The 26,824-nt window shown below is 50.9% G+C and overlaps 2 protein-coding genes across 4 annotated transcripts in view; one reads left to right on the plus strand and one right to left on the minus strand.

Moving 5' to 3' along the window:
• RANGAP1 (Ran GTPase activating protein 1) overlaps nucleotides 1–6,787 on the minus strand; it is a 32,742-nt gene extending 25,955 nt beyond the window's left edge. The window contains exons 1-2 of the mRNA XM_028115441.2: nucleotides 5,207–6,787; nucleotides 2,386–2,535 (exon numbers count right to left, since the gene is read on the minus strand). Coding sequence (XP_027971242.1) covers nucleotides 2,386–2,497 — 112 coding nt within the window. The 5' untranslated portion in view covers nucleotides 2,498–2,535; nucleotides 5,207–6,787. The remainder of the gene's footprint in view (nucleotides 1–2,385; nucleotides 2,536–5,206) is intronic.
• A 7,907-nt stretch (nucleotides 6,788–14,694) lies between these two features.
• ZC3H7B (zinc finger CCCH-type containing 7B) overlaps nucleotides 14,695–26,824 on the plus strand; it is a 56,559-nt gene continuing 44,429 nt past the window's right edge. For 2 of the 3 annotated variants that reach the window (XM_028115304.2, XM_028115306.2), the window contains exon 1: nucleotides 14,695–14,975. The gene's annotated coding sequence lies outside the window, so the exon portion shown is untranslated. Of the gene's footprint in view, nucleotides 14,976–23,994; nucleotides 24,209–26,824 lie in introns of those variants that run through there. The other variant, XM_028115305.2, reaches the window with a different exon arrangement.

Raw genomic sequence — 26,824 nt, forward strand, 5'->3', positions numbered from 1 at the left:
AGCAGCCCCCGACCCCCCCACCCCCGCAGGAAGCCCCTCAATCCCTTCCCTCCTCCCCTGGGTCCCAGGTGCCCAGGTGTCCTCCATGACCGGCACGCAGTGCGCTGCTCGAGGGCTGAAATAATCTCTCAGCGCTTTGGAAGACCTGCTCCAGAACGGAGGCCCCTGAACACCCAGGGACTGGCCAGGTGAACAAGGAGGGGGGACAGCCGCTCATGGGAATGTCTGCGCAATCCTTAAGAGCCAGGCAACAGAGGTGCCGGAGCCCCAAGGGAAGACTTCTGCCGTACAAGTGATGCACGCACAGAGCAAGTTCAGCCCTGGGGAGAGTAACAGGCACAACGCGAGCTGGGAAGAAAAAGCACCAACTGGGAAGAGCAGGGAGAGGAGAGTGGGGGGATCACTCTGGGTGGCCTCTCTCATTCGTTTTCAATCCGTGTGGAGTTCTGTGTAACTCAAATACAGGCTAGGGCTGCATCCCAACCACTGCCGGATAGCCGGCTGTCAGGAGGCTGAGCAGCAGGGCTTGCTTTTCAGCCTCTACCACCTCACACAGTGACAGGCTTCAGGTGGTCACCATGCAGCCATGGAAAAGCAGAAAGGCCTTTCTTTGGTCCTTAAATGACTTACTGGGGAGAGAAAAGAGCCTTGTTCCAATCATCAGTTTGTTGACTTCTTCACACAGGCCCTTGCTCTCTCCTGACGGGGCCGGCTCACTCGCAGCCAAGATGGAGGCCCTTTGTGGGCCCAGGATTTGGCTGCCAGGCTCCCCTGCACAGCATTCAAGGGCCTCTGCACTGGGCTCCCTATGGCATCCTGATTTCTTCTCTCCCATGCCCACCCTACGTGTCTCAGCTCCTCTGCCTAACTCATGTCATCCTCCCTGCCTCTAGTGCCTTTTCGCCTTCAAGGACAGTTCAAACACCACCTCACCCATGGAGACTTCCAGGGCCCTCCTAAACTAGAAGTGACCCCTTTTCCCTCGCCGTACTTCCCACAGCTTTCTGTTCATGTCGCTCAGAGTAACCTTCACCTTCTGCCCCCAGTAGTTATCTGAGTACCTCCTTCCTACTCCAGGACAGGAGCTCCTCAGAGGCTGGGGCTGTAAGCTGGGCATCCCTGGGGACTTAAAAATGGAGGCAGCATGTCCAGCCTGCGCCAGTGAAGTGGTGATCTGCATGGATTTTAAGGCTAGACAAGCTTGAGTTCTAATCCCAGCCCCACTGCTTTCTAGCTGCGCCCTTAGGTGAGTCCTTTCACTTCCCTCAGCTTTCATTTTCCAATCTACAGAATGGGGATGAAACCCACCTCAAGGACTGTTGTGAAAATAAACTGAGATACTACGTGCATGGCACTTAAGACAGCCTGACTCAGCATTCAGTGAATGGCATTTAATAGCAAATTCATGTTTACTGAACCGAGCTGAAGGTCTACTGAGAAACACAGGAACACGGATTCAGCTGGAACTCTGTTAAAATCCTGGCTCTGCTATGTACCAGCTGTATGACGTTGGGCAAATTAGGTCTTCCAAATCATTTTTCCTTATTTATAAAAATGGTAACATTTCCACCTTCCTCCCTCCCTCCCTTCCGGATAATGCATGATCGAAAGTGACAAGAGCACAGGGAGGAGCTCTATAAATTTTAAATGGCCACGCTCCCAGCAACCCCAGGACTCAAAGCAGTTTCTGAGCCAGTGCAGGGGAGCAAGCCTGCCTGCACTCCATGACAACCAGGCAAGTCCAGACCAGTTTCCCTGGTTGGGCCTGAACCTCAAGAGGCTGTGCAAGTACTGACGTAGGTGCCTTCACTTCCAAACACCAGGGGATTCAGGATTGACCAGTGTTAGCCATGCTTTGGCTAGGGATGAAAAGATAGAGCCTGCATTCTGGTTCCTAATTCCCGCCAGTCCTCATTCCTCTACATAGACAAGAACATCCATCCCTCTCCCAGGAGCATTCAGTTGCATGGACCGGACCTCCAGGAAGGCCTTACCTCTGGAGAAGGCAACCGGTATTCCCAGACCAGCCTGGGATCATGGTGGTAAAGACCTGATAGGAAGCCAGGGGCTATATCCTGACACTGCTGTCATGGTCACTCATTGTTTACTATCCTCTCCCTCTAAGACATAAAGGGGCCCTTCCCACCTAAGCTGTCACCAGCAAGGATGGCCTCCAAAAACATGATGACTAGCAGGGAAGCCTATATGTGCTTGTGGACACATCATCTCTGAGCTTCACTGTGAGACGGGCCCAAAGATTATCTCACAGAACTACTAGGACAAACAACGTAATAATGCAGCTAAACAAGCCGGAACACGAGTAAGAGTAAGTGGTCATTTGCACACTCCCTTTCTTCCCCTGGGCCAGCCCAAGCAGGAACTCACCATCTTCTGCAGTGTTGAGTTTGAGGCTCTTGCCCTTGAAACTCAGCTGTCCCCCGGCCACCTGGGTTTTGGCAAGCGTCTCTGCTAGCTTGGCAATGTCTTCAGAGGCCATGCTGGCCACGTTGCTGGGCTCCCCTGGAAATCTGCAAACTGAGCAGGACAAAGTTTCATTAAGAGAGAGGAGTCTCCTGGGGACCCCCGGCTGGGGAGGGCAGGGTAGGACATCAGCCTTTTCAGGGGCTTGACCCCCTCTCCCCCAACTATGGAGACTCCAACAGCTAAACCACTGGGAGAAATGAAAACAGCATTAGGGAGGGAACAATTCTAGAAAGGTGGAGAAAGTGGCAAGAATGTAGTAAAATCACATTTTAGCCTCTGGACAGTCACTAACTCACTTTAACTCCTCCCCTGCCCAAATGCCCCAGCTGGGACACCAAGCATAGCCATGTGAGTTGCCCATTTTCTGGGCCACCAGTGAATGGCAGTTGAGTCCCAGACCAATAGCTGCAAAGAGCCCCAAGCACACACCTGCCTGATCATCTTGGCTGCTCTCTGTCTGAGGGTCCCACTCCTCAAACAGGACTAAGATGGCTATGGGATCCAGGTCATCCATCCCAGGAAATGCCCCACCACCCATGCTGGCATGTCTCTGGGGGTGGGGCACAAGGGGCAGCCCACTGCACGTCCAGTTTCAACCTTGGCCAGGAGACTGGGCAACCCATGGCGGCCAGACCTCAGGGGTTCCTAGGAGACCAGAGGTCTCTACATCACAACAGCCACCATCACAATAGATCCAGGGCAGAGTTACTGAAGAAAGGAGCTTCCAGCTTGGCAGAACTCAGCAGACTGGAAGAAAGGACCACTCCATTTCCCCAAAGAGGTCATCGGGGGAGACCAAGGAAGACTGATAGGGGGGACAGAACCAGGAGGTGCCCACAGAGACTCCGTCTTATCCAGAACATGTTCTTCCCCAATCTATTCATCCTCAAGTTACAATTGTGATGGCCCCCCAAACCTCTCAATCCCCCCAGGCTTCCTCTGGGCTCCTTCTCCTTATCTTAACCCTGATCACCCTGGTTTGCCTCTCTTTACCAGTAAGCATGAATCATTCTTCTGGGTAAGGAGGTGTCCATTCATTCAAGAAAATTTATTGTGTACTACTGTGTTCTGGACATTGTTCCAGATACCGGAAGCACAGCAGTGAATGAAAAAAAACCATACGCTCTTAAAATAAGTGTTTTTTTTTTTTTAAGATTTTATTTTTTTAAGTATTCTCTATGCCCAATGTGAGGCACGAACCCGTAACGCCAAGATCAAGAGTCGCAAGCTCTACCAACTGAGCCAGCCAGGCACCCCTTAGAGCATGTGTTCTAAACAAGATATGTAGTATCTTAAGACAGTGATAAGAAGAAAAATAAACAGAGAAAAGGGTAAGGAGTTTTCTGGGGGTTGCAATTTAAAACAGACTGGTTAGAGGAGTGCCTGGTGGCTCAGTTGGTTAAGCGTCCGACTACTGATCTCAGCTCAGGTCTTGATCTCAGGGTCATGAGGTCAAAGCCCCATGTTCGGCTCCACACTGGGCATAGAGCCTACTTAAACAAACAAACAAACAAACAAAAAAAACCCACAACAAATCAGAATGGTTAGAGAAGATATTATTAGGAAAGAAACAAAGACTTGAAGGATATCAAGGCCTGGGCCAGGCAGATGTGGGGGGGGAGGGCGGGAAGAGTATTCTTGCAAATGGAATAGCAAAAGCAAAGGCTCTTGTGGGGGGGGGGGGGAAGGGAGATTAGAAAAACTGCAGGGAGGCCAGTGGGGCTGGAGGGCAGAGAGGGAAGGAGAAAGAAAGCAAGAAATGAGAAAGAATTAGCAAGAGGCCCAAGTCACAAAGACCATTTAAAGAATGTGGCTTTTACTCTGAGCGAAAAGGAGAGCCACTGGTGGGTTTCTAACAGAGAAGAGCAGGCTCTGACAGATGTTTTGACAGGATCACTTATACGCAACCTAAGGCCTGGCATCTAGAAGGTGCTCCAAGAATGAAGAGATGAAACTGAATAAACGTGAGCCTGAAACCCCGCCATCGCTCGCAGTTGTGGGATGGGACAATCCGAGGCAAGAAAAATGGTGGTGGGGCTCCCAGATATGTTCCTATTGGAACACAGAACTTCTCAGCTAGAAAAGGGCCTATTCCTCAGTCCAATACACACGCACCACCCACTTTAAAGACTACGAAACCGAAGCACAGAGAGGTGCTTGATTTGCCCAAATTCTGCAAAGGGTCAGCAGCAGAGCAAAGACAAATAGTAAAGACACAAGCAGTCCTCTCCTTTCTGGGAACGCAAGTCGCAGATTTTCTCAGGTGCACATCCATCGCTCCTGCGAGGCGTCAGCAGTGGCTCACGGCGATCCCAGGGGCCACGGGCGTGGGACTACTGGGAGGCGGCGGCAGCGGAGCGACGCGCGAGTGCGGGCCGCAAATGACAGGCGGGCGGCGCGGGAGCCCCATCCGGGATCCCCGGCGGACGCGCACCGCCCCCAGCTGTCACCGACGCCAACGGGAGACGCCACGGTGGGCAGCTGCGCCAGACGCCCTCTCCAAGCCTCAGCTTCCCCATCTGGGAAAGGGGGCTGCGCCCCGCAGCACCCCGTCCCTCAGCCCCTCCGCGCTTGGCCGTCGAAGCGCAGGGGAGAAGGCCGAGGAGGCACGCAGAAGGCGCTCCGGGGCGCCACATCGTCCTCGCCCAGTTGCAAGGCCGCGCCGCCCCCCGCCCCCAACCCAGGCAGGTGACGGGGAAAGGAAAGGGACCCCGACCCTTACCGTAAACAGGCGGCGCCGCCGCGTGGGGCGACCTGAGCGCGCGCGTCCGCCCGGCAGGGGCGGGGAACGATGTAGGGTCCGGGTCAGGTCAGGTCGGGGTCGCCGCCTCTGAGCCCAGAGGTCCCGATGCCCGGCCCGCTCTCCCGTCAGCTCTCCCAGCAGTTCTCGCCACTCCCGTCTCCGACACCACCTGCTCCCCGCACGGCGGCGGATGATGGCGGAGGAGGAGGATTTTGAAAGCCGGCAGTTTCTTTCCTTCGATTTGATTTGTTCGAGGCCCAGGCCGGGTTCCCCTTCCCCCGCGCGCGTGGCCTACTGGGTATGGTAGTCCAGTTCTTCCGCGCGGGGCGCGGCGACCGCGGCAGTAGTGCTCCCGTGAACTACCAGTCCTGTGATCCACCGCGTCCCAGCGCGCCTCCGCCGGCTCCCTCGGCCGCCCTCCCTTTTCGGCTTCTGGCTCTTTCTCCAGGAGGCCACAGGGCGGCGTGTAACCCCGGGCGCCCAGGGAGACTACAATTCCCTTCATGCCTTGCGGTCCAGCCGACTCAGCCCTTCCGGAAAGGTTCACGCTCACGTAACTTTATTGAGAAAGGCTGTTGCTCCTGAAGGCGAGCTGTTGGGTCTGTTCGGCAAGAAATAGGTATCCATTTCCTCAAAGGAAAGCCTCGCTTTTTTTCTCCCATGAAAGGGAAAGGCTATTCGAAGTCTTTCACATAAACAGCCGCAAGTTATTTGATAATTAAAAAGGTAGAGAAGCTGAGACACCATCTTAACCAAATGGTCCACGTTAACATAAGTAATACGACAAACTGACGTCCATTGCACACCTGCTGATGTGAGGCACTGAGAAGGACACAGCGTCACCACGCAGTCAGCAGTGCATAAAATTAGTCTAATCCTGAGGAAGCATCAGCCAAACCCAAACTGAGTTTCAGTTTCTTCTGCTACAGAATAACTGGTCTGTACTCTTGCAAAAATGTCTGTGTCATGAAAGACAAAGAAAATCTGAGGAACTGTTGCAGATTAAAGGAGACTAAAAAGACGTGACAATTAAATGCAACGAATGGTCGTGGACTGGATCCGGGACTGGGGAGGAAATTACTGTAAAGGGCAATATGGAGACAAATAGCAAAACTTGACTGTATATTAGATGATAGTATTGTATCAATGTTAAGTTTATTGATTATTATTGTGCTGGGTTATGTAAGAGACTGCCTTTGTTCTTGGGAATGAATGCTGAAATAATTAGGGGTGTGATATCCGCAGCTGACTTGCCAATGGTTCAAAAAATGTGTATATACATAGAGCACACATGTGACCAGATATTCAAAATAAGTGAATCTGGGTGAGGGGGTATATGGGAGTTCTTTGAACACTTTTGCCACTTTTCCCTAGGTTTGAGTTTTTTAGGTATCAGAACACAAATAGCTTTTCTTTTTTCTTTTCGCAAAGAACATTTTATCCATTATATAAATAACATGTGTTTGCTATAAATACTTCAACCAACATAGAACAGGATAAAGAGAAAAGTAAACATTACCCGAGAAACTCTAGCACCCAGAGATAATCACCATCAACATATGCAGCCTTCTCCAAAGTCACCTCTCACAACTTGGCCCACGCACATGCTTTTGCTTTACCTGCAATTGAAAGTTAAATATATTATGTGCCAGATCTTTTCACACACAGTTAATTTAATCTTTACAACCACAAAGGAAGCAGGCATCATTGCACCCCTTCCAGCTCAGAGATGAGAAAACAAGCCCCATACCCTGGTTTACACCACTACTGAGATGTGGGTCTTCTTTCCACCCTCCCTCTCCTCCTCTGCCTACAAGGCCCATATCAAATGCCACCTCCTCCGGGAGGCTTTTCTACACCACTGTCCAGAATGAGTCACCTTCCTCTGGGCCCCACAGTGGTTGATCTGCAGCTCTGAAGACTTTTTCACAATGTTAATAGTATTATTGGCGGCGTCCTTGTCAACCTGGGAAAGCTTTGGGGCAGGTACTGTGCCCATCTTTGCAGCATCTTTTCCGGGATTCACCTGTCGTAAGTGCTTCACGTTTCCTCGTTTGAACTGGATTCCAGGCAGGGTCACTGGATGTTTGCTTAAAATGAGTCATCATCTGAGAAGGCTGAGATGCTCCCAATTAGGCCTGATGCTATTCCTGTGCTGATTACAGCTAGGACCTATCAAATCAGTGTGGATTTTCCTTGGGGTGGTCCCCAGCCTTCCTTTCCAGTTTTCCTTCCTGAGGCCTTCCTTGACCCTCTGACAAGGACCTCCCAAAGGGAAGAGGAGGGCGGACGGTAGGACATCTTAGGTGATCTTCCCTGTCCTCGCCTAGCTGATGGATCATAGGGTTTTCAAGATTGGAAGGGAATTCTTAGTAAGAAACAACAGTCTTCAGGGTGCCTGGCTGGTTCAGTTGGTAGAGCATGTGACTTGATCTCAGGGTCGTGAGTTTAAGCCCCACACTGGGTGTGGAGCCTACTTAATTTCAAAAGAAAGAAAAAGAAACAACAAACTTCAAGGGCCAGAGAGGTGTTAGGAGGTAATGGGAGCCTGGTGGGGCTTGTGGAGAATTGGAGAGTAAATGTTCTGCCTGAACATGTTCACATTCAAAGCTCAAAATCACCAAACCAGCCAGACATCACCCCTTAGCAATCCAGATTCTGTTACTCCTGAATCTAGATTCTTATCTCAAACCACTTTAAAATGGGAACACTCGGGGCACCTGGGTGGCTCAGTCGGTTAAGTATCTACCTTCGGCTCAGGTCATGATCCCAGGGTCTTGGGATCAAGCGCCGCATCAGGCTCCTTGCTCAGCGGGAAGCCTGCTTCTCCCTCTCCCCTCCCCCTGCTTATGTTCCCATTCTCGCTGTGCCTCTCTCTGTTAAATGAATAAATAAAATCTTTTAAAAAAAGGGGGGGGAAGACTGTTGTTGTTTTTTTAAGATTTTATTTATTCATTTGACAGAGAGACAGTGAGAGAGGGAACACAAGCAGGGGGAGTGTGAGAGGGAGAAGCAGGCTTCTGACAGAGCCGAGAGCCCGATGTGGGGCTCGATCCCAGGACCCCAGGATCATGACCTGAGCCGAAGGCAGACACTTAAAGACTGAGCCACTCAGGCACCAAATACTGGGATTTAAAAAGAGAAGGAGGTTACCCAATGGTACACAGTGTCAGAGGAGTCCAGAGCCATCAGTGTTTCTTTCCAAGCAACGCATTTGTCATCTCTCCTCTTTCTCCAACTCTCTCCCTTTCAAGTTACCACCTAAGAGGTAGTTTGACGTGCCCAGTAAATGCAATCATAGCCTTTGACCCATGGATTGAGTCATCTCAGGTCACACCTTTCTTCTTTTCAACACAAAGAATTGAGGACCAGAGAGGTTAAGTAACCTCCCCAAATTACACAGTAATTTAGACAAGAGACAGTAGTTTGTTTTTTTTTTTAAGTAAACTCTATGCCCAACATGGGGCTTGAACTCATGACCCCGTAATCAAGAGTGGCATGCTCTTTCAACTGAGTCAGCCAGGCGCCCCAATATAAGGGACAGCAGAAGCCAGATCTCTCGGGTCCTTTTCAACACACATGTAAAACAAGTGATTTTGTGAGTATGAGGTGGGTATAAGGGGAAAGGGGAATGTTTTAGACCTTTCTGTCTCTGTTATGCAGCTTTTTTCCCTTTTTTTTTTTTTTTAAAGAATGTTTTGAAGAGAAAAGCAGGCTGCCTCTGATTCATTTGGTTTACTTTAACTGAGTGTTTTAAATTCCATTGTGGTGCCTGAAAACAAACTTAATTGCTAATTGTAAATGGAATAAATAACAATATTTATACTGGTACTAAGAACTACTAAGGCTGCAGACTTGCCATTTAGTGAGATCAAAAACAAAGGCCTGAATTATGCCAAACATGTGAGGAATGTGGAGAGAAATTCCCAAGACCCATCCGGGTGCGGGTGCTCGCCTAGGGCCCCTAGAGAAAGGTGGGCCTGGCCTCTCAGCATTGCAGGGGAGCCTGCTCCCTCACCCCCAAGGGTCACCTCCCCTGGTGGGAAGGGGTTGCTACAACATCTGTTAAAGGCCACTCAAACCACATTCTCCCCTGGGTTCAAGCTCAGGGCTCCCCATCAGAATACATGACCTTTTTAAACTTTGATAAATAACCATAATTAAAATAATTCATTCCCCCCACAAATAGTAATCGAGTATCTACTATGTACCAGGCACTGTTCTGGCTCTGAGAATCCAAAGGTGAGTGAGACAGAAAAGGATGTTGTCTATGGAGGAGGTTAGATTCTGGTCTAAAGTTTCTGGAGAGTTTCCTGATACCAAATACTGTTGGTAGATTATTTTCTCTTTTAAGAATTCTTTTGTCAGGGGCGCCTGGGTGGCTCAGGTCATGATCCTGGGGTCCTGGGGTCGAGCCCCTGCTCAGCCAGGAGCCTGCTTCTCCCTTTCCCGCTCCCCCTGCTTGTGTTCCCTCTCTCGCTGTCAAGTAAATGAATAAAATTAAAAAAAAAAAAAGAATTATTTTGTTCCAGGGCGCCAGGGTGGCTCAGTTGGTTTTAAGCATCTGCCTTCAGCTCAGGTCCCGATCCCAGGGTCCTGGGATGCAGCCCCGCATCGGGCTCCCAGCTCAGTGGGGAGCCTCTTCCTCCCTCTGCTGCTTCCCCTGCTTGCGCTCTCTCTCTCTCTTTCAAATAAATACAATCTTTAAAAAAAAAAAAAGCAATTCTTTTGTTCCTGGGGGCACCTAGGTGGCATAGTCGGTTAAGCGTCCAACTCTTGGTCTCAGCTCAGGTGGTGATCTCGGCGTCCTGGGATGGAGCCCCACATCAGGCTCCACACCCAGCATGGAGTCTGCTTGGGATGCTCTCTCCCTCTTCCTCTGCCCTCTCCCCTGCATGCTCTCTCTCTCTCAAATAAATAAATCTTTTTTCTTAAGATATATTTATTTATATGAGAGAGAAAGAGGGAGAGAACATAAGTGGGGGGAGGGGCAGAGGGCGAGAGAGAAGCAGACTCCCTGCTGAGTGGGGAGCCCCACGTGGGGCTCAGTCCCAGGACCCCAGGATCATGACCTGAGCTGAAGGTAGATGCTTAACTGACTGAGCCACCCAGGCGCCCCAAATAAATAAATCTTTAAAAAAAGAATTATTTTGTTCCAAAATGGAAATAATTTTTTAAATAACTATTGACAGGGGCACCTGGGTGGCTCAGTCAGTTAAGCATCTGCCTTCGGCTCAGGTCATGATCCCGGGGTCCTGGGATCGAGCCCCGCATCAGGCTCCCTGCTCAGCAGAGAGCCTGCTTCTCCCTTTCCCTCTGCCTGCCACTCTGCCTACTTGTGCTCTCTTTCTGTCAAATAAACAAAAAATATATTTAATAAATAAATACGGAAATTTTTAAAAAATAGTATAAATGCAAAAGAGCATTAAGAATAAAGTTAAGGGGGTTGCCTGGGTGGCTCAGTCGGTCAAGCGTCTGCCTTCAGCTCAGGTCATGATCCCAGAATGCTCCACAGGGAGCCTGCTTCTCCCTCTGCCTGCCACTCCCCCTGCTTGTGCTTTCTCTCTCTGACAAATAAATAAATACATAAATAAAATCTTAATAAAAAGAGAATAAAGTTAAGGGGTGCTTGTTTGGCTCAGTCAGTGGAGTATGTGACTCTTGATCTCAGAGTCGTGAGTTCAAGCCCCACATTGGGTGAAGAGTTTCCTTAAAAAAAAAAAAAAAAAGAATAAGTTAAAAGTAACCTGTTTTGTCTTTTGTTTTGTTTTGAACAAAAATGTTATGTGGGTTGATGAGTGGACGGATGGATGAATGAGTAGGTGATTGAGCGACATAGCAAAATGTTTACAATTATAGCATGACCTAGGGCATGTGAATATTCACTGCTCAGTCCTCTCAGCTTTCTGTATGCTTGGACATTTTTGTAATAACATGTTGGGAACAACGTGACCGTGTTTTATTGCATTTCCTGCCCTGTATGCTAGTCTGGGGACTAGCCTATCTCAGCCTCTAGGTTTCTGAGTCCCTTCCCCTTCTCTCTTTTTAAGTCACTCTCACCTTTGAGAATCTGAATTCTCTGGACTAGTTCCCAGAAGAATTTATTATTTATTTTTAGTTAATCACACAGTTATCAACGTTTTGCATGCAAGGACTTGTTTAATCCTCACAATGACCCTGTTGGGAAAGTGCTCTTATTATCACCGACCTGAGCCTCAAGTTGTGCATCACATCTTCAGGGCCCTTCCCTAAACCCCAAATTAAGATCCCTTGCTGGAGGGCTGGGACATGGAAATATGCTAGAGCTGTGGGGACATGGGGTTTCTCTAGGACCCAGCATGAGGCCTTGCAACGAATGTTTGTTGAGTGACTGAATGAACATTGCACATGCTTGTGGCAAAGGTTGCCATGCACTCATAGCCTCCCCGCCAGAAGGTAACAAGGCATCTCTGAGGGCCTGACCATGGCAGGCCTGAGCTCAGCAGAGGAGGTGCTCCCTGCAGAAGAGATAACCGAATGACATAACGCTCAGTTCCTCAAAGTTGAGAGCATGAGTGTCTGACTCCCATTCTCCAGCAACCCTCTCCGGGGACTGGTCCTTAGGGGTGATCAGGGATGTATCCAAACTTAAGATGTCCACATCATGGGGCAGGGGTCAGGCTTTATAGGTAGACAGGCCTGGGTCTGGATTCTGTCTCTGCCTCTTTCTTAGCCGTGTGGCCTCAGCCAAATCACTTTGCTTTGTGTCTGTTTTTTTCACCCAAAACCAGGGCAAAACAATCCCTACCTTATAGGGCTTTAGGGGGGAGGGGATAAGAGAATCAACATGTACAGAGTACTTGGCTCATAGTAAATAAGACGTGGTAGGTGTTGCTGCTATTTAGGCTTCAGGGTGTGGACACAGAGCATTTGCTGCCCAGTAACACTGGCCTTCCCAGAAAACACCCTACTGGTACCAGCCTCGAGGGTTTTCTCTCAAAAGCACCACCACATAGGGTTGACATCTTGTAAAGGCCCATTTACCATCTCAGGCAGCATGGACAGTTTAACTGGTTGGTGTCAAATCGAAAGGCGGGGGGTGTCCAGCTGAATCCCCTTTAAATTATGGACAGTCTTTTAAGGATATGTGTTCTTTTGCTGGCCGCTTGGGATGGTGGAATCACATCGTTTGCCAGCTAGTTCATTTGAGGCAAGATGTGGGGATCCAACGGGCCTCAGCATCCTCCTCCATAACATGGGAGTGATAGTAACAGTGGTGCCTAATCTGATCAATTGTCAAGAGTGTTTCACTGTGCATCGTACAAGGGGCATATTTATCAGATATTCTTATCCTTGGGGCACCTGGGTGGCTCAGTTGTTAAGCATCTGCCTTCAGCTCGGGTCATGATCCCAGGGTCCTGGGATCCTCGGGCCCTTCCCTTCCTGCTCGGCGGGAAGCCTGCTTCTCCCTCTCCCACTCCCCCTGCCTGTGTTCCTTCTCTCGCTGTGTCTCTCTCTGTCAAATAAATAAATAAAATCTTTAAAAAAGAAGAAAAAGATATTCTTATCCTTGCTTTACAAATGAGGAAATTGATGATGCTGTAAGATTGTGCACCATCACCCAGCTAGCAAGAGGTGGGAGCTGAGACTCGGACCCACCCTGGGCTTCCAATGCCAGCACATCACCCAGCTCCCCTAAATTGCCAGGCTCCGCCTGTGGCTGCCTTTGACCCATGATCTTGGGTCTATCCCAGGTGACCCAGGGATTGATTTCCCATGAAATATCAGAATCCCCAAGGGGCACTTGTTAGAAATGCTGAATTCAAATCTCTTGAGAGCAGGGGATTAGAAATCTTCATTTTAAGCCAACCCTGCTCTGCAGTAAGTCCGAGGGTCTCTGGACTCTGCTTTTCATTTCTGGACATAAATGTCCATCCTCTTCATGCCAGAGGCTGCCTTTTTGTTTCTTAGAGTATCAGGGGGACAGAAAGCATTCACAGGAAAAGGAGTTTGAGAACATCTGATGGTGCAGGTGCCTTCCCCCCCGCACCCCCCCCCCCCAAGGCTTCCTTAAGGTAGATAGTAGAAAATCGTGGGAGGTCATATAAAACACACAGGCTCTGGAGTCAGAATTGCCACGTGAGACAAATCAATCTCCAGGCCTTAGTCTTCTGTCTATAAAATGCGCAAGCGAAAACCAACCTTCCAGGGGCACCTGGGTGGCTCAGTTGTTTAAGCATCTGGCTCTTGATTTCGGCTCAGGTCATGATCTTGGGGTCCTAAGAACAAGCCCTCCCCCCCACCCAGGGCTCCTCGCTCAGTGGGGACCCTGTTCTCTCCCTCTCCCTTTGCCCCTCCCCCTACTCATCCTCTCTCTCTCTCTCTCTCTCAAATAAATAAATCTAAAAAAATAAATAAAACCAACCTTCCAGGATCATTGTGAGAATTAAATAAGCAGACACATCTGCAGGTTCTTGCCCTACTAGCATTTACTGTGTTGTGTTTAAATGTTAAAAATTTGTCCCACAGGGGAACCTGCATCTGCCTTTGGCTCAGGTCATGATCCCAGTGGGATGGAGCCCCATGTCAGGCTCTCTGCTCAGCCGGGAGCCAGCTTCTCCCTCTCCCTCTGCTGCTCCCCCTGCTTGTGCTCTCTCTCTGTCAAATAAATAAATAAAATCTTTTAAAAAAAATTTGTCCCACCAATATACCCCCAGCTCCTCAGATGTGTCTGGCGCAAAGGTTTGGGGAAGAGATAACATTTACAAAGCCCATCGGGCTCACAGCTGATCCTCAATAAATTAAACACACACATATTCACGTGTAGAGACATACATACACACCTGTAAGTATGTGTGTGTATAAATATAAGTCCGTGTGTGTGTATGAAATTAGGAGGGAGAAAGAAGGACATTTGAGAGAACACTCACGGGGGTGTGGGAGTACTGTGGATTCAGTGCAGGCGGTGGTAGCGGGGATGACACTGTATTTGGAATCAGAAGCTCTGGATTCAAAACCAGTCTGGGCCCGACTCGCTCTGAGGCAGTGCCAGGGATGTCTTACGGCCCGTCTCTCTGGTTCATCTCCCTTTCTTTACCTACTGGGTCGTCTAAGTAGCCTCAAATCCTTTCGGGAAAGATCTCCAACATAAAACACCAGCCGACTGAGGGTCTGATGCCTCTCTGAGCCTCCAGTCCTCATTGGTGAAAAGGGCACAAAGCAGCTAGGGTTTCGGGGGAGCCCTCTCTGAAAGCACCTGGCACCGCGGGGGCTTTTTACACCTATGGGGAAGGGCCGAGGCGCTGAGTTTGACCAGCATCAGCCCAGAAATCAGACCTGCCCAACGAAAAAGCCCTAAAAGGGAAAGCCACGTTTCAAGAAAATAAAGGTGGATTCCAGGCATGAGCTTTCCGCGGGGCAGGGGGACTTCCCCGCCCCCAGGTGCGCAGCCCGCGCCGCCCACCCCGGGCGCGAGGCGAGGGAAGCCGCGCTCTAGGACCCGAGGAGGAAGAGCTGCAGGGAGACGGTGCCTCCAGCGGGTGCTCCCGCGAGCGGCCGGCCGAGGGGGCTGGAAATGAAAGTAAAGCGCTCCGGAGCCACATGGACCGAGCTGCCGGGGCGGCGGCGCCGGGAGCAGGATGCGGCCGCCCGTAATTAAATAGCATTTACTCTTATTATTACTAATAATAATAACGTAATCATACCTCTAGTCATAGCATACCATTTATCGGGCTCGGCGCAGGCCCGCAGGGAGCGCAGCCCGGCCGAGGTGAGTGCTGCGCGCGGCCCGAGCCCGGCGGGGCAGAGGCCGGGGCCCGACGGGGTCCCGGCGGCCGGCGCGGGAGGGCTCGGGGGCGCCCGGGGACCGCGCCGGGCCGGGAGGAGGCGCGGGGAGCCCTGGCCAGGCCGGAGCTGCGCGGGGCCACCCGCAAAGTGCATTTTGCAGAAATAAAGAGCCGCCGAATCCTCATTTCCTCCTTTTGGGGGCTCCCCCTCCCCGTCCCCGTGCCCTGCCCCAAAGTTTCAAAGTTGTGCGGCCGGGGGCACCTGCCGCTGGGTGATTTGGCCGCCCCTGCAGCTCCCAGGAGGGTGCCTCGGAATTTTCTTCCGTGGGGGGCTCCCGCCTCGGCGTCCGGAGCTTTGGGGTGTGCGGACGCTTTGCCGGCCCCCGCGAAGGGGGTCGAGGGGGCTGGCAGGGGCGTCTCTGGCAGCGCGCCCCTTCCTTTTGTGTGCGCCTTGGCCCCGCAGCGCCAAGAGTTGAAGGGACCGCAGCAAGGGCCGAGGACCGCGGCCGCCGACGGGTCGCCTCTGCCGGCTGCGGCGGCCACGCGAGCCCGGGGATCCGGGGCCTGCGGCCCGGCCAGGGGGGAGGGGGCGGCAGGAAAGGGGGGCGCGGTCTGGGCAGGGGGGCATTTCCGGTCGCGAGATCCATCCCTGGGCTCCGAGGCCTGAGCGGGGCGGGTCGATGGGCTGGGAGCGCGCGGGGACTGGGGTGGGGGGAGGGCAGCTTCAGCGCCTGGGGGGGCGCCCCCCGGAGATGGGCGCCCCGTAGTCACTGACCCGGGCCTCGGACCCTCCTCCCACCCTCAGCGGGCCTCAGAGACTCCCCCACCTTCCCTCCCCGGGCCTGCTGCCTCCTTTCCCCTCTTTCCCTTTAAAAGGGTGTTTTAAGGGAAGGCTCTCTGGCTCTCGGATGTTTATAAGGTGTCTGGTTTGGGGGTCTTTCACAGAGACAAAGCAGTTTTCCCAGGAGGAAAACAAAACAAAAAAAAAAACAAAAAAAACGTCGAAACGTTCTCTCTGCCCCTGATGGCTGTGGTGCCAACATGGCATCAATGGGGAAGAGAGTAGGGGCTGGGGCCAGGCAAGGGGGCTGGGGAGTCGGGGGCTGGGGAAGGGGCATGGGCCTGGACTGGGGGACTGGGGGCCCGTAGCAGCTTTGCCGGGGATTTCAGTTCTCTGGGGTTGCTCACAGAGACTTTGGTGTCTAGGTACTAGATTTTGAACCCCAACTTCTTACCATTTCCCTCAGCATCTGCAATTCATCCAGTCCCATGAAAATAGCAGAATGCAGATCCTTGGATTTTCACACAAATGGGATAATTATAGTACATTTAGCAACTGTTGGACACAAAATTCCAGCGGAATCTTTACTTCTGCTACCAAGACTACTACTGCCCCTCTCTCCACATACAGCCATACCCACCAAAGTCGTCCGTCTTTCCCCATTTGGACTTCCCATAGAAATTGGACTGCGAGGTAGAAATGATGCCTGGCCAAAATGCTATTGTGGCGGGTTTGAGGCATGGGGTACCTTAAGCTGGGAAGGAGAAACCTGTGTTGAGGAGGGATGAGATCTGAGGTTGGGAGAGAGCTTTTGTGGTCCCGGAGCTGGAACCAGGTTTGTGTTCCATGGAGGCTGTGAATTCTAGGCCGTTGGCTTTTTGCTTGGGATGGACAATTAAGAATGCAGATGTAGGTGGATTATTTGGGGCTAAGAAGCTCTGTGGGATGAGCTAGTCTCTAGGTATAAGAAAGTTAAGGCGTCAGTAGGTTTGGATTTGAGACTCTGAAAATAATAATCCCTTAAATAGAACTTTTTAGTGTATAACAAAAGAGCTTTCACATATGCTGCCTCTTCTGTGCTCCATAGCAACCATGTCAGGTAGACATTATTCAATCCTCATTTTCCAGATGAGAAACCTGAGGCTTCTAGAATTGAATGTCCCCCTGGAAAGTCACATAGCAGAGCTAGGATTCCCACTTAGTTTCCAGACTCCAAATCTTCAGCCTTTCCCAGAGGCCTGGGCCACCTTAGCAAGTTAGTTTTTGAACGCCTTCTGTGAGCATGGTGAGATGCTGTGGGGCAGGCTTGGGGTTGAGTTTGTCACCTAGATTCTGGCTGGAAAGAGAAGGTCAACTCTAGTAGAACCCATGAGAGGACCAAGACGTGCTCAGGACTGGAGTCAATGCAGTGGGAGGGAGCAGAAGAGAGAGCTCTCGGGGTAACCTGGAAAAGTTAGAAAAGGCTTCCTCCGGCAAGTGGATTTTGAGCTTGACAGAATGGGGAGGTTTGGCTGGGGGAGAGAAGCGGAAAGGAATTCCTGGGCTGGCCATAGTTGCTTCTGTGCCGGGAGGCTGACGGATATTCTGACTCTTAGAGTGGTTCCATGAGGGGGGTGGCATTTTTATCTCCATTTCACAGATGGAAAAACTGAGGGAGGCAGGATTCATGTGGCTGGCCTGATGTCAGCCAGCTGGATTGGAACCCAGGCTTATGTGACTGTTGAGTGTACTACGTCAGGATTGGTGTTAGAATTGGCTCACCTCCATTTCAAATGTGTAGACAAAGAACAGAGACCAGGACAGTCTGATTTGGCAAATGCAATGGGGGTGGGGGAGTTTTACTGAACTCCCTTATATCCCAGGGCCTCACGGGGCTGGCCCAGTGAAAGGACTTAGGAGATTTCTGGAAGCATGCCTGGAGAAGGCAGAATGGTGGTGAAAGAGGACTGGGCTCTGAGTGTGGAATCTAAGTTCTCTTCCTCAGTGCCTGAGGGTGCCTGGCTCGACACCTTGAACGACACACGACACACGGGTGATTTACCTGAGCTTTCCAAGGGCAGACACTGGGTCTGATTCACCCCTTGTGCCCCAGGCCCCAGTGGAGATGCCAGGAGGACACATTCAGCCAACGTGTTGTCATATTGAATTATACTCCAGTGTAGGGGAGGAAGGGTTTTTGGGGGTTTTTTTTTTGTCTCTGTGGTGAAGGTCTTCCTAGAAGTGCCATTTGAACATTTGGGACGTGGGTTCAGAAAGGCCAGAGAAGGCATCCTGAGGAGAGGCAGTGAGCTGGACAAAGGTAGGGCAGTGTGAAGAAGGAAGTGGCAGATCATCTGGTCCTGCCACGAGTGGGGGGCAGGCATGAGTTCACATCCCTTCGGCTCTCTGGGCCCAAATTTCCCTTTCTGAAAATGAGCCCAGCGGTTTGATGGTGTGTGATGGTGACCTGTAGGGAGAAGCCCAGTGCCTGGGAATTGGGGCAGGAGAGTCAGCTGAGAGGAACTACACGTGGAGGGGTTTTAAAATTTTGAATCATGTAGTCATTACCCAAGCCAGCGTTTCCTATAGCCCAGCCCTGTTGTGAGCGCTTTTTTCCTAGATGAGCTTACTTAATCTTCACAGCAGCCGTACAGGGGAAGCACTATAATTGTCCCCGTTTTACAGATGAAGAAACTGTCAAGGGAGGTTAAGCGGCAGAGCTGGAGAGCAGAGCCAGGCAGCCTGGCTCTTGAGTTGGCTCTGCATGGGACTAGGGATTGGGAAGGACGGGGCGGAGGGAGTGACCAGGAGAGCAGTGGTAACTTCAGATGGCAGAGGTGGAGGTGTCCTCTGAGGAAGTCTGGCTGCAAGCCGAAGCCTCAGCCTGGGCTGATGAAGTGACTGCTATGTGTCAGCTCCCAGGAGCCCCCACAGAAGCCAGCTCCTTTCATCATGTTTAATGGCCCATAGAAAACGGGCTCGCTTTCCTTTCTCTGTCATCACCAGCTACGGGGCTCCTTCCTGCCTTATTTATTTCCCTAGGAAGTCTGTTTCTCGGCTAGCGCCCTGATGGCTTCTGCAGGTGTGTGAGCACTGTTTCCCCATCAGGCTGTGGGGGCCACTGCTGCGTTCAGAAGCTGGCTGTGGCCGACTTCAGTCCAGGCGCGGGTCCTGGGCCCCCACCCCGAGCTTGATGGCAGCAGTGGCCGTTCGGGACACCAGCCACCACGTACTTAAGGCTGCCATGTGCCAGCCCTGTGCTTGGCACTTTCTGGGCCTTCTCTGCCTGAATCCACTCAACAACTCTCTGAGGCAGGAACGAGTTTTAGCAGCCCCATCTTGCAGATGAGGAGACAGGGTCCAAGATCACCAGCCTGTGGTGGAGCCAGGACTCAGGGGGTCAGAGGGGGCCAGGCATTTTGCATTCCTGAGCCCAAGGTCTTTGCCGCGCTGCAAGAGAGGTGCCTTCAAGGTATTTTGTTTATTTAGGTAGTCAGTCATCTCTGCGCCCAATGTGGGGCTCAAACTCGCGACTCTGAGATCAAGGGTCGCGTGCTCTACCGACTGAGCCAGCCAGGCGCCCCACGAGTTCTTTTGAGTCTCCATGAAGCTCTTATCTCTCCGGAAACCTCAATTATCTATCATTTGTATTGTGCTTTGGCCCATATTCTCATGAATCCTCTTGACACGCCTTTAAAAGGCAAGAAGTCCCTGTTTTGCAGAAGAAGAAAGTGGAGGGGTCACCTGCCCTCCAGCTCTTCCTACCCTGTCCACACTGTGACTTGGAAAGGGAAGGTCCCACATTCCCTGGGACCGAGAGCCATGTCTTCCGAAGTGCTGGGGACAGCCAGCGAGCATCCATTGATCACTTGCTCTGAGGGCTGCAGGGGAGGTTGAGGCTGTGACCCTTCTGGGGTTTACAGAGGTTCATCTATGCTTTTGTTCTCTGGAGAATTCGGTGTCATGCCCTGTCCGCCTGCAGGCAGAGGAACTTAGGGCAGGGAGTCCAAAGTCCTGAGTTTCATTCCCAGCTCCAGCACACACTAGCTGTGTGTTCTGGGGCATAATCATATTGTCACTCTTGGCCTCAGTCTCTTGTTCTGTGAAATGGCCTCACCGATTCAGTCCCATCTTCCCTGGGTGTGCTGTGAGACTCAAATAAAGAGAATTTGAAAACTATAAAGACCACTGGTGTGACAGCATGCTTATGGTGGCCATAACCTCCAGAATGTTCCTGAATCTTCTCCACTGCCTACCTTGATCTGGGCCCGGACCACTGCAGTAGCTTGCTAACTCTTCTCCCAGCTTCCCCTCTTTTAATCTACCCTCAGTGCAGCAGCCTGATGGATCGTCTCAAGATTTATTTTTTTTTATTTTTTTAAAGGCTTTTTTTTTTTTTTAAGATTTTATTTATCTGACAGTGAGAGACACAGCAAGAGAGGGAACACAAGCAGGGGGAGTGGGAGAGGGAGAAGCAGGCTTCCCGCGGAGCAGGGAGCCCGATGCGGGGCTCGATCCCAGGACTCTGGGATCATGACCTGAGCCGAAGGCAGACGCTTAACGACTGAGCCACCCAGGCGCCCCTCTTCTTGAGATTTAAATGGGACCTTGTCACGCCTCTGCGGAAAAGCTTCCAGTGGCTTCCTGACACACACAGAATGCAGTGCTGGCTCCCCGGTCTGGCCTGCAGGTAGCCTTCTAACCAGCCTTACTCGTCCCGTCGAAACTTGCTTCCTACTCGGCTTGCCCTCACTTCTAGTGCTATAGTCACACTGGCCTTCTGTCTTGTCCTCGAACATTCTGAGTTTGTTCCCACCTCTGGGCCGTTACCTTTCTGGACCCTCTGCTGGTGCACGCTTACCTACCTTCTATGTTCCCATGGCGGGCTCCTTCTTGTTTCTCTTAAATGCTGCCTGCCCGAAGGGCCATCACTCCCTGCCACATTTCCGGTTTCAGTTTCCTTGTAACTCTTCTCTGTAGCTTTAATTGTCATGAGCATTTAACATTGGCCTGTTTATTTGTCTTCCCACGCCTGGACCTCATGTTCCACAAGGTCAGGGACTTTATTAACCTCGCTCCCCCAGCATGTGGCAGAGCCCCTGGCACATAAAGGTGCTGTGTGGTTATTTGTTGAATAAGTGAGCAATAGTAGCAGGGTGTCCGGAACAGCTCTTGCCAAAAAAGAACGGCCTAGATAGATAGAAACTGCAAAGGAGTTGGTGTTGACTGATCAAAAAGCACTTACGGGGTAATTTTGTAAGTTGCCAGGTGCTCTCTAACAGTACGGGTGCAGGAGAAATACAAATGTTTGATCTCCTCTTGGATACAGGGGTTAGGGGCATGCTGTGTACATTTTCAAAATCGTCTTGCAGGGTGGGTATATCATTAGCTCCGTCTCCCAAAGGACAAAACCGAGGCTCAGAGAGGTGCCCTCAAAGCTAGGGTGGGGCTGTGCTGGGATTGGAACCAGGTCTCCCAGACCCCTGGAGACAGAGTTGTGGGTTTGAACCCTTCCCATGCAGTGTGGACCCCAAGTAGCTATGAGCGCAAGACAAGAAAGTAAAAGCGCTTTGTAACCAGAGCGCTGCAGGTGGGGAGGGGTTATGCTCTGTCGCTTGGTTTGGCTTAGAGTGGGGCCATGGGGGAGGCCTGAGGGAAGTTTCCTGAACTTTGGTTTCTGTTCAAGGTAGCTAAAAGAAAACACACTGCAAGTTGCTGAGGCCTGTGGGCGGTCCATTTCTCGAGGTCATTCCTTGAGGTGGTTTCTGGGGGAGCCTGACGCAGTGTTAGTACCTCTAGCTTCCTTCCTTCGCTGCTGGGTGGCGTTGGGCAGGTCAGAGACTCCCCAAGTCGCACTTCTGTTTAAGACTTTTTTTTTTCAAGATTTTATTTATTTATTTGACAGAGACACGGCGAGAGGGAACACAAGCAGGGGGAGAGGGAGAGGGAGAAGCAGGCTTCCCGCGGAGCAGGGAGCCCGACGCGGGGCTCGATCCCAGGACCCTGGGATCATGACCTGAGCCGAAGGCAGACGCTTCACGACTGAGCCACCCAGGCGCCCCTGTTTAAGACTTGTTTTTTTCAAGCCTAGCTTTTCTGTGGAGAGTGGGGATAATAGCACCTGCCTTTGAGATTGTGGTAGGGATACACATGACTCCTCAGGACAGGGCTTCTAAATCGTCTCTACATTGCAGAACCGTTGGGCAGCCTGAGGGAGCCCATGAACACCTTTTCAGAATACTGTTTTTATTATTTATTTATTTAAAAGATTTATTTATTTGAGAGAGAGAGAGCGAGCATGAGCAGGGGGAGGGGCAGAGGGAGAAACAGACGCCCCGCTGAGCACGGAGCCCGATGGGCTTGGTCCTTGGAGGAGCTGAAATCAAGAGTTGGACACTTCACCAACTGAGCCACCCAGGTGCCCTCAGAATCCTGTTTTTAATTGTGTAAAGTAAAATACACAGGATCGCAAAGGAAACCAGTTCTCCTGAACTGTAGCTGGGTTCTTCTATCAATGCACTTACTGGAAAACAAGATCTGGCAGTAAGTCTAATCGAAGCACCATAATTTTGAAGTTGTGACGAGCGGGAACAATATTTTATTGTGCCGACAGTAGCTGAAATGTGATAGGGAAAGAGCTGCAATTTCTAGCACGGCACCACTGTGGCATATTGCCTGCATTTGGAATTGAAGGGAATGCTGAATACCAGGTAGGGGTTCGTGAAAAGAACTTGTAAATGTTTTTTCCCCTCCCAGTTCATGGCCCCCTGAATTCTCGCCGTGGGCCCCAGGTTCAAAACCCTTGCCAAAAAAGGTACATGACACCCAACACATAAGCTCCAGAAATGAGCCCAGATCCCTCCTCAACCTCCTTGGAGCAGAGGGTCCTCGGGTGGACAGACAGGGTGCACCAAGCCTCTGGGGTAGGGATAAATGCTGACCTGGAATTCTGACTAGTGAGGTCGAGGACGGTGGAATGGAACCTTTGCTGGTCTCTGAGTGAGCTGTCGAGGGCCTGGTGAGTCAGGAGAAGTGTCAGGCATCTTTGGAGATGACGTAACCTCAGGTAGTGTTCATGCGGTGTGTGGCAAGTCTGCAGTCTGGACCTACTGCTCCTTTTCCATGAATCCTGGGGTAGGGGAGGGCCAGGCAGGTGGAGTGGGGGATGAGGTTGGAGGCAGCCTGTGGGGATGGGGGAGGAAGCACCTCTGAGTTGGGAGGTGAGAGTGTGTGGGCTCCAGAGCCCAACTGCCAGGGTTCAAGTTCCCACTCTGTCACTTACAACCTGTGTGGCCCTTGGAGGTTAGTTTACCTCCTTGTGCCTTGGTCTCCTCATCTGTAAAATGAGGATGATAATAGTACCTTCTTATGGGGTGTTGTGAAATTTTTTAAAGATTTATTTATTCATCTGAGAGAGAGAGTGGGGAGGGGCAGAAGGAGAGAGAAGTGTTAGCAGACTCCTTGCCGAGCTCAGAGCCCGGTGCAGGGTTCCATCTCACAACCCTGAGATCATGACCTGAGCCGAAACCAAGAGTCGGACGCTTAACTGACTGCGTCACCGAGGGGCCCAGAGAATTAAGTATTATATTTAAAGCTCTTCGAACAATACCTGGTAAGAGAAAAGGCTTAATAAAGGACTGAAATCAGCATCTTCACTGCTCCTGTGTGTGGCCCAGAGATGAGTCAGGTGCAGCTTCTTCCTTCACGGGGCTCATAGTTTAGGGAGAGTTGGGGAGATAAGCACACAATGTTGGTTAACTAGGGTAAGCGCAATGGTTGTGGTGGGCTTCAGGGGCTGCGTTAGGCTGGGGGTGGGGGAAAGAGTCTTCCTGCTAGAGGAGCCACCTCAGCTGGGCTTTAAAGAAGCACGGGGCGCTTGCTGGGGTGGGAAGGAAGCCGTGGGTGTGAGGGTTGTTCCAGACAGAGCGGGCGGCTTGGGTCTGCTATTGTCAGCGGGTAACCTTGCAGGCCAGCCATGGGGCTGGAGTGGAGGCCAGGCACTCCCTACAGTACTGTGTGCCAGGGATGAGCAGCTTGGCCTTTGTCCTTCTGGTAGTGGGTGTCATGAAGGTTTTGTTTGTTTTTCAACTTTTATCCACAGGAAGTAGCAAAAACAGTACAAAGAGTTCCCTTTACCCAGCTTCCCCTGATGGTGGTAGGTAGTGGTATCAAAACCAGAAAATCGGTATTGGTACATTATGAGCCTATAAAGCTTACTCAGTTTTCACCCTAAAAAAAACCACAACTGCATTCATCTGTGTGTGTGCATGTGTGCACCTGGAAGAGTTTTGAGCAGGGGAGTGACATTGACATATGTGCTGGACAAACATCCTCGACCACCAAATGGCAGCAGATTGGAGGGGCCTTGTTGGAAGCTGTTGGCAGGAGAAGCTGAGGGCTTGGGAGCTGTGGTCATGGAGATGGTGAGGAGCTGCAGAGTGGAGAACCGTTTCAGAGGTAATGGTAGAAGGAACTGGTGACTGAACAGGATGGCAGTTGGAGCTATGACTGGAGTTTGGGGGAAATGGAGGAGGAGTAGGAGCAGGGGAGATGCTGCCGAGTTAAGGTTAGAATACTGTTAAGTTGGAGGAGCACCCAGCTGGAATGGGCACCAGGGAGGACTTTCTGGGCACGGAGGCATGTGAGCTGGGTCTTCACGGATGAATAGGAGTTGGCTAGGTGCGTGTGTGGGGAGAGGGCATGCCAGGTAGAGGGCCCAGGATTCTGCCTGTTGGACATCTAGGTAGCCCCGCTTAGAGGATAAGAGATATGAATATGAAATATTGGGGAGGGGGCGAGCCTGGCGGGAGGAACAGATTTGTGAGTCATCGACATGACTCATGAGATCATGAAATGTAAGAGCTCATCTGGGGAGAGCATGCAGAGTGAGGAGAGCAGGAGCACTGTCCGTTGAATGGAAGCTCGGACGCATTGGTCTTGAGACCTGGGCAGAGGAAGAAGAGCCCCTAACAGACAGAACAGGACCAATCAGAGAGGTGTGAGAAGGACCTGGCAGTTGCAGCCGAGAGTCCCGAAAGAGGCGAGTGACAAACTGTCCCTCGACTGGACTCAGCAACCAGGAGGTCCCTGGGATTGGGAGGACCCTTGGCAAGTACCTTTGGTGGAGTGGAAGGGGGGGCTGCTGAGATTTGGGGAGTGGAGTATGGAGTATGGGGAGAATGGAGTATGGGGAGGTGAGGATGTAGAGACTGTAGACTACTATTTCACAAAATGTGACCAAGGAAAGGAGGAGAGGTTGTGCATCATTCAGAAGGAGATTCAGGATCAGGGGAGGGAATTATTTGGGGGCGGGGGAGACTTGAGCATGATGACAGGTTGAGGGGTCCTAGGGCTGGGTCCGATTGCTTAATGGGCAACAGAGATGGTGACGTGTGTGGGCCCCAGGGCTAGGCTGATGGGATTTAAATCCGAGCTCTACCATGTGCCACCTGTGTGACCTTGGGGAAGTCACGTAACTTCTCTGTGCCTCTCTTTTCTCCTCTGCAAAATTTGGATGGTAGGCTCTCTTACAGGGTGTGCTGGAAGGTATTATGTATAAAGAGATCATGACATGCCAAAAAGAGAAAGAGAGATCATGCTAGCCCCTGGCACGTGGTAACCCCTCAGCAAATGTTATTATTATTATTACTTCATTATTCAGTGTCCATTTTTTTTTAATTTATTCAACTCATTCATTCTTATCTATAGAATGCCTGGGTTGGATGAATTGATTCATTGATCCATTTCTTTTACCACCATTTATAGAGCACTTGCTCTGCACCAAGGACAGGGCCTAAGCATTGAGAGTTTGAAGAGGCTGGTGCAGTCCCTTCCTGGTCTGATGAAGATCTGAATCTCTGAAATTCTGTCATCATCAAACTCTTTTCAAAAGTGAGGGAAAAGGGGCGCCTGGGTGGCTCAGTCAGTTAAGCGGCTGCCTTCGGCTCAGGTCATGATCCCAGGGTCCTGGGATGGAGCCCTCATCGGGCTCCCTGCTCGGCGGGAAGCCTGCTTCTCCCTCTCCCACTCCCCTTGCTTATGTTCCTGTTCTCGCTCTCTCTCTGTCAAATAAATAAAATCTTAAAAAAAAAAAAAAAGTGAGTGGAAAAAAAAAAGAAAAAGAAAAAATATGCTTCCATCATGGTTTTCAGGTCAATGGTTTGGTCTTTCTCCTGGGAAGAACAGCCCATGGACACTTGGGCAGACCTGGAAACACTGGGTTTGAAACCAGGCTTCTGGTTCCCACTTGGCTTCTGCCCTACCAGGTTGGCCTCAAGTTGGTCATCTCATTTTCGTATTTTAGATTACAAGGTTAATACTTGCTCTGTGCAGGGGCGTCTGGGTGGCTCAGTCGTTAAGCGTCTGCCTTCGGCTCAGGTCATGATCCCAGGGTCCTGGGATCGAGCCCCGCATCGGGCTCCCTGCTCCGCGGGAAGCCTGCTTCTCCCTCTCCCACTCCCCCTGCTTGTGTTCCTTCTCTCGCTGTGTCTCTCTCTGTCAAATAAATAAATAAAATCTTTAAAAAAAAAAAAAGAAAAATACTTGCTCTGTGCAAAAAATCCAAATCATGCTGAGGTCCATAAAGCAGAAAGTGTTCTGTGTCCTGTTGCCCCTTGACGGATCCCAGTCCCCAGAGAGAACCAGTTAAATTGGAGACTACCTTTCAAACATCCTCTTGATGTAAACACACACTGCACACGGATGTGATCATACAACACAGAATGTTGTGGAATCTGCTGCTTTTTTTTCTTTCTCAACTATGAATGGCGGCATCTCCATGACAAGGCATGTAATGGATTCAGTAGCTGCACTGTATTCCATAGTAGGGTATACTGTACCTCAGTGGATTAATTCTCTACTGGTGGACATTAAAGTTCCTTCTAGTTTTTCACTCTTAAAAAAAATACATCCTGTACAAATACAATTGAGTGCTTGTACGAGGATTTTAGTAGATTAAATTCTTGGAAGTGAAATTTCTGGGTCAAAAGGAAAGGGCGCTTTATCATGTTGAAGGCTTTAGGCTGCAAGTAACAATTCCTACCTCAAAATGGGAGTTTATTATAATTTCATGTG

The sequence above is a fragment of the Eumetopias jubatus genome, unplaced genomic scaffold (assembly GCF_037043125.1).
Source record: "Eumetopias jubatus isolate StellerSeaLion01/CBP00866 unplaced genomic scaffold, mEumJub1_p1.0 scaffold_8, whole genome shotgun sequence".
In the NCBI taxonomy this organism is placed as follows: Eukaryota; Metazoa; Chordata; class Mammalia; order Carnivora; family Otariidae; genus Eumetopias; species Eumetopias jubatus.